Genomic DNA, 7,343 nt, shown 5'->3' with positions numbered 1-7,343 from the left:
GATTGTTTTCTCATATAGTTAAACAAGGCCATGGAACCTATATAATGTGTGGCTTTTGCTGAAGAAACATCACCAACTGAGCAGCTAATCCTTTATCAAACTCTCGATAGGCAATTTTTGTTAAGTTATTACACTATGAAGTCATCGTCAATGCTTCCCTTTCTAGTTTTGGTGATCTTTGTGTTGATGGAGGTCAGTTCCAGAGTTCATGCAGGGACTCGACTATTGTTCCTTGTAAATACACACGACTTCGAATCATCTCAGTTTGTTACTGTAACAGGTATGCAAGCACGAGTGTTGATACTTGCTATCGACGAGCATTTGTTAATATTTTGTTCGGTATTTTCATAAATCAAAGCGTATTAGTGTGGTATACAAAGGGAGGGTTTAAGTTTCGTTATAGGTTCATAAACTTCTATATAAATTTTCAAAACGTTTATTGAAGTTCTTGAACTTTTAAAAGGTAATCTTTTAGTTTCTAAATGGTTTTTGGTGGAGTTGATATTAGGTCAACTAACTAAATGATAACGTGATAGTTAACATATTTTATTTCTTTTAATGGGTTGGAGGGTTTTTTTTTTCTTTTCCTTTTCTTAAGGATTATATGTTTTATTTTTTTCATACTTGGAGTGAATTAGAAACCAAATTTGAATTTAGGACTAATTAGAAATTAAATTAAAATATAAACTTAATATGATATGATACTTTTAAAATCTTGATGATCAAATAAAAACTAAATTAAAAAATAAATGGTCTCAAGATTTTTGTGCCAAGCTTAATTTAATTGACATAAAATTTGTACTATCAACTTCAAAATTGGTGTTTCATTCTTCTACCCCACTTGTAAAAAAATAAATAAGTGTATCTCTCTCTTTCCATTTTATTTATAAACTCTTAAATTGTCTACAATTTAGAATGACAGACTTGTACCATATTCAGACTAGATAGGCTGACATATTGGAACATGATTTCAAGTATGTTTTTTCCCCTCTTTTTAGTATGCCTATTTTAAAAGTTCACACACGAATATATATTTTGTAAAAGTTCAGAGATTAAAAAATATCATTTTGGAAGTTCTAAGACCAAACTAAAACAACCAAAGGTTTTTAGATCAAATTGATTTATACACTACTTTTGTTATCAGTTATTTTTTCACCTAATATCTAGATGGCCACAAAGCGGGGTGAAGACGAGGATGACTCCCACGACTCCCCATCTTCACGAAATTTTGCATTTAATTTTGCACTAATTGGAGCGAAAATTTCCCGTAAAAAATTGGTAGGTGTGTAGAATTATTTACCATTTATTTTTTATAGAAAAATTCAATAAATTCATTTTCTAATAATTTTTTTCAATTAAGTAGTTAGTTTCCATTATGAATCTTAATTTAAATGGTTACTTTCTTATGAATCTTCTAAATGGTTAATTCCTCATGAAAAATTCTTAAACCTCTTAAATGAAATAAAATAAAGCTTTATAATAAATTATTTAAGTATCTATACACAGGAGTTTCAAAATGATTCAAATATATCAAATTATTTATAGGATATCATTATATATTCATAAGAATTAAATTGATTCAAAATATACATATCTTTGTATGTATGAGTGTATATATATATATCTTTTTAAAAAATAATTATGAAGATAAGAAATGTATTTCTCATCGGGTCTCCATTTAGCTCACAATTTTTTTTCCACTCTCTCCCACTCCCTGTCTAAATGGATACTTCCCACCCCATTAGAGGCGGATCCCCGACCTCGTGAAATGGATGAACATCTTAAATAATATCTAGTTATGCAAAACTCGCTAGCGTTAAGATATGTGACACCAATGTCCATGTCTGCACTTGGTTATCTTGTTAAAGCAAAATCAAAGTAAGCATCAAAATGATTATTCTTTCTAAAGTTCAAGGACAACTGATATTAGATGTTTTAAAATTTTGAATCCTAGAGTGTTTTTTTTTTAAAATAATAATTATGAATTGTCTTCTTTTAAATTAGAAATTATTTTAGGAGTATTTGCAAATATAATAGTCAAGACCAAAGTATTTACAAATATAATATAATGCAAGAAGATTTGTAGATTTAATAAAATTTAGATTTTGCTTTCAAAATCTATTCGTCGATGCTCTATTTACAATTCTTTAAAAATGGTGTACATTGAATTACCATCCCTTATATGGAAAGAAGTTCATAACAAAAATAGAAAAATCTTAGAAGGGAGATTTAAACATTTTTTTAGTAAAAAAATTGTGGAAACATCAATAATAATAACAAATAAAATGTCAAAATATATTAGATAGGTTAACAAAATACTAATATAAGTTGAATTATGGATTTGGTCCAACAATTTGAGCTTAATCCAATTTGATCCATAAAGTTTTAAACATTTTACATAATCACTACGTTTAGGCTTCGTTTCAATTTTGACTTTTAAGATTTTAGAAGTTCTAAATTCATCTCACAAATCATCTTTACATTTATCCAACCAAAAACCACTAATATTTTCCTATTTTTTTCTCAATCATGATAAACCAATTTAACTTCATCGATATATCGAATTTACAAAATAGATGAAAGGAATTACAAAAGATTCAATCCTGAATTTGGTAAACTAACACAATCAACCACATAGAACACCAAATCAAGTTGAGGCATATGACTAAACTATAGAAGCTAACTCTTTTGTTTTAGAAACTTATGAACCAAGTTGAAATTAAACTATTGGTTGACGAAATTGAAATCACATCCTAACCAAATTCATAATTTAACCATTAATATAAATCCTCTTGATTGTGATAACTTATAACACATTAATAAATTAACATGAATTTGACTTTGTGGTTTCCTTCACACAACATCAATGACATCAAACATTTTTTATAAATTTGAGATTAGACATTTGATGTCAACAAACTCTTGATAATAACCATGATCAGGCCTATTGTACTACAAAAAATGAATTATCATCAAACATTGAAACAATTGGTGGTAAATTAAAAGAGGAGCATAGGTGAGAATCTTGACTTACCAAATTCACCTAACACTTACAAAAAGCATCCTTGTTTAACATTTATGAAATCTTAACAAAAAGAACTCTCATATTGGAAAATGTTTAATGTAGGGTGCAACAATGACTGTGACACTGCCTGTTGTAACTGTGATATCTGGAAACAGCCACCTCTCTGTGTGCAATGCTGCCGAGAGCCTTGACAATGTCTACAGACTCTACACTACAAAACATGGCTCAGCTATTACTTCACTTGGATTGAATATAACCTCTTCTAAAAACCTTCTATGCATTCTTTTGTATGTGGTTTTGATTACTCTCACAAAGCCAAGATTAAAGTCGGTGGCATCTAAATACTTGGTTCTTTCTTGGCCAGAGGGAAATGTTTACAAAAATAATCTATCCATTATTTTCTCAACAGCTCACAGCTGTATTATGCCTATAAACAGTCTTAGAATATAATTTAGAAAGGCCCTTCAGATCTACAAGATACAAAAAACAAGAAACAAAAAAAAGACCATCCTAGCTCTCAGGGTACAATAAGAAAGTAATCAGATAAATGGTTTCAAAACCTCCTTGAAAGAGCAAGAAATACCGTGGCAGATGAGATCTGAACTCGTAGATCAGCAATATCAACATCGTGACCACCTTCAACCATACCCCATTTATCCACCTGCAAACGTTTGAGCAGGGTTTTTTTTTTGGTTTAGAACATGTCAGTGGCATTTTCTTCTTAATATGGCATCATCCTATACTCATGCAACGCAGAATAAATATATGTATGATGATAAAGAATGAGGGAGAAAGAAGTAAAACCTGTAGATCTTCTTCAAGTCTAATCAACTCAATTGCTTCTTCGATCTGCAACTTTCCACGAAAAATTCCAATAGCAATTATTAAAGAGTGTGCAGCTGATGCGATGGCATCGATTGATGCCAATTCACAGTCATCTGTTTTCCTTAGAAGATCTTCAACAGCCTTTATAAGACCATCCTCCTGCTTCCCACCAAAAAAACTGGAATATACAACAGGCTTAAAGCCAAACTCTGAGCCCACCCAGTCAAGCAAAGGATCGATTTTCTCCACTTGCCGTTCTGCAAGGAAAATGTAACACCAATTATGTATGGAAGTCTTTACTGTTGACAATTTGCATTCAACCTTTTTTAAAATTCATTCCTAGATAATTACTCTTTCAAACAAATTGGTTAATTTTCAATTCTAATTCTTTAAGAGGGTGTTTGGGCCTCCGACTCCAAGTGGGTGGAGTGGGCTAGGCTCCAATTATAATAGTTGGTATTTCCAACTATTTTAACCTACAATTAACTAAGTATTACTATTTCAAATCCCTCTTTGTTATTTGTTATAGTGTTTACTATTTCCTACTTATCCTCTATTTTCCCCTTTGTTCTAGTGTTTATTATTTTCTATCCAGACAAATAATCTTGCACCTCAAACACAACTATCATAATCCCAGTATCTTTGAATGCCCAAGGTACACTAAGCTCAATGGCCCTCTGGAGCCTAGGCGCAAGGTGCACAAAAAGGTGCAGACTTTATTTTGTGAGACACACTGTATATAACAATATTACATTAAAAAGAGAGTATAATTGAAGTGGAAATATGGAAAAAAGGGACCCCAAACACAAGAAATTTTGCATTTAGGTTTGGTAAACTTGATTCTTTTAATTAATAAAGAAGGAAAATTTCCTTAATTATTACTATCTTTTAAAAATAATTGAAAAGCCCCCGGGCATAGGGTTTTGATATTTGGGGCTTCACAAAAGGCGCGCGCCTGAGGTGTGCCTTATTTTGTGAGCCTCATTTTTCCAAGGCAAGGCGCCAGACATGTGCCTTCGGCCTAGGCACGCCTGAGCATGCACTCAATAGGGCTTTTTAAAACACTGAATAATCCAAATTAAAATTGTCTGCACTCCAAACGCAAACTATTATAATCAAGATTAAAATTTCCTTGCACTTCAACCACAAACTATAATTACAATTGACTATAATAACCAACTCAGCATCTCCAACACCTCTTAAGTTTTTGGATTGCAAAAAAAAGAGTTCATGCAATTGTCAAGTGAGAATCATCACTTCTAACAGATGGAGTCAAGTAGATACAGAATATATAATCTTACTATTTCATGTTTGCATGCAATATGTTCGTGATGTTGGTACATGCATGGGCATTCAAATTTCTGCCAGAACCAGAATGGGACGTTATTGAAATGTGAATCGCACACTGTGACTGATAGTCTGGTTGGAATGAAGCTCAATAAATAGTGTCGAGAAAATCAAACACCCTATATTACCCTTTATTTGAATTCATTTTTTAGAATAAAAATAAATATACCATGGGGACTCGCATGACCTCTTACCAATAAGATTAATAATAATAAACGAAAATGGTTGAAAGTGACTGATCACTTATGTCAGGATCTAGATGTTATTGCAGCTACAACCAAAAATGTTGAAAATTTCAACTAAAAGAAGCCCTTGATTACTCATATCAAGATGTAGATATTTTTGCAGCTCCAACAAAAAGGTGATGTTGGTTTTATTGCAGCTATAACCAAAAATGTTAGAAAAATCTACCAAAGAAAAGGTGGTTGATCACTCATATCAGGATGTAAAAATTATTGCAGCTACAACAAAAGAATGTTGGGAAGTTCTACTCAACCGATCTCTCAACTTTTGGAGTCTTCTAAGTTATATATGTTCTACGCAGGAGTTGTAAATTTAAATTAACGAAATATCACCCAATCAGTAACTCATAGTCTGTTGTTCTTCAGCCTTTGGACACAAGAGAAAATAAAGATAGGGAATGGGAACTAAAAGTAAAGCTCATGCTCAATGTATCTAGTTAAGTTTGAACAACCAAACGTACTAATCTGTTTTCTTATCAAGAAATTAGCTATGAGCTCATAGGATTATTCGACATACCATAAACACCACTCGTTAGAACATTATCCTCCGGAGCACGACAGAAAACCAGATCCTGATTGAATTTCTTCATCAAATGTTCGATAATCTTGGGCCGGGTAAGAGGCACTCTTTCTAATGCGGTACAGGCCAATTTCATTAGAGGCATTGTGAAAGGTCTAATACCATCTGTTTCCTACATTGATCAAAGCTTCATTTCAATCCACATAAACAAAATTTCAATCACATTCCAAAAAGGATGAGGACTCAACTTTGCGATCAAAAGATATGAGAAATCACCTGATATTCCCACTCAGCCGCAACTGCCTTGGCGAGGCCAAGAGTCGGTAGCTTTAGCGGCCTCTTCGAAGGAGTCTTCAGAGTCCGGTAATCAAGCATCACCATCCATCCATTCCGATCATCCGCTTCCCTCGTAGTCACTTGCTGGTAAAAGCGCTTGCCTACAACGGAACCGGTCATGAACGAGGTCGGCATCGTCACCGAGGAGCTGGAAGGGGATGAAGAATCGGCTCTGCAGTTCGAAACTGGAGCCTTGACGAATATAGGATCTTCTGTAGCGTTGTCCTCGGAGAATGTGAAGGAGGCGGCGTCAAATTGAGCTTGTTCGGAAGCGGTGGCGACACTGGTACAAAGCATACGGCAGCGGAATAAATGAGATGGAATTAGCGTGCGATTGGTGATTCTGACTGATTTTGCCATTTTTGATAGAATTGAGCTCGCCATTTTCTTGATTTTCCCCTAGTGTTTGTATTTCTGAATGATCTGTGCTAGGGTTTTAGAAATTGAGGAAGAAGAGGACTGCAAATCGACGGATCGGTTTACATCTTTTCAGACTCGACTCGGACATGGACGGTTGATTTGCAAATGGTCGGCAAAATTTTATATGAAATAATTGTCCAATCCCAAACCCCCCAAAAAAATTTTGAGTTTTTTTTTATATTGATAGCATCGAAAACGTGCTATCTTTCTCTATTTAATTTAAAGTCGTTGCTCTATTTAATGTGCTTAATTGATGATTTTAGAGATCTCGAGAGTCTAAGAGGTAGAACGAGATGTCGTTTGGAGCGAATCAATGCTAAAACGAACCAAATTGGAGCTCAATTGCATCAAGGGAGAAAGAAGGCTGAAGAATTATGAAAATGCCCCTAGGAGTGTCGGGCAGCAGTGTAGGGGCACTAACTCATTTTCCAAAGAGTTTTGATTTTGTGAAGTTGGGATGACACCGCAATGCTGTCCTGTGGCGCTGTGGCGCTCCAAATTTTATCCGTGCGCGCATTGCATAGCACCGCTGCACCCATTCAACCCCACCCCCTGCGCTTCAACAATAGTGTCGTAGTGCCTATGCTAGTATAAAACGAATTTTTTACCAATTTAATGGGGGACACGC

The 7,343-nt window shown here is 34.0% G+C and overlaps 1 protein-coding gene across 3 annotated transcripts; it reads right to left on the bottom strand.

Moving 5' to 3' along the window:
• Positions 1-2,966: 2,966 nt before the first annotated feature.
• Positions 2,967-6,868, bottom strand: LOC120070282 (ATP12 protein-like protein). 3 transcript variants are annotated; one of them, XM_039022198.2, is made up of 5 exons: positions 6,236-6,868; positions 5,957-6,131; positions 3,830-4,107; positions 3,609-3,686; positions 2,967-3,236 (listed from the first exon to the last, which is right to left on the bottom strand). In XM_039022198.2, exons 1-5 carry the CDS (start codon positions 6,677-6,679, stop codon positions 3,087-3,089), a joined length of 1,125 nt encoding a protein of 374 aa, XP_038878126.1. In that variant the 5' UTR covers positions 6,680-6,868; the 3' UTR covers positions 2,967-3,086. The 3 variants fall into 3 exon arrangements, with proteins under 3 accessions (XP_038878126.1, XP_038878129.1, XP_038878128.1); XM_039022201.2 differs by having other exon boundaries at positions 2,967-3,231; positions 6,236-6,821; XM_039022200.2 differs by lacking the exon at positions 2,967-3,236 and having other exon boundaries at positions 3,357-3,686; positions 6,236-6,821.
• Positions 6,869-7,343: the final 475 nt, after the last annotated feature.

Source organism: Benincasa hispida, chromosome 1 (genome assembly GCF_027475165.1).
Source record: "Benincasa hispida cultivar pf3 chromosome 1, pf3_genome.v1.1, whole genome shotgun sequence".
In the NCBI taxonomy this organism is placed as follows: Eukaryota; Viridiplantae; Streptophyta; class Magnoliopsida; order Cucurbitales; family Cucurbitaceae; genus Benincasa; species Benincasa hispida.
The sequence above is the reverse complement of the archived record's forward strand: the minus strand, read 5'-3'. Positions and strand labels throughout refer to the sequence as shown.

Excerpts from the sequence above, each read along its gene's own strand:
- LOC120070282 (XM_039022198.2), bottom strand. The coding sequence starts at position 6,679 with ATGGCGAGCTCAATTCTATCAAAAATGGCAAAATCAGTCAGAATCACC. Across the intron at positions 4,108-5,956 it reads TCTAACGAGTGGTGTTTATG|AACGGCAAGTGGAGAAAATC; the intron begins GTATGTCGAATA and ends TTTTCCTTGCAG. Across the intron at positions 3,687-3,829 it reads GACTTGAAGAAGATCTACAG|GTGGATAAATGGGGTATGGT; the intron begins GTTTTACTTCTT and ends AAACGTTTGCAG.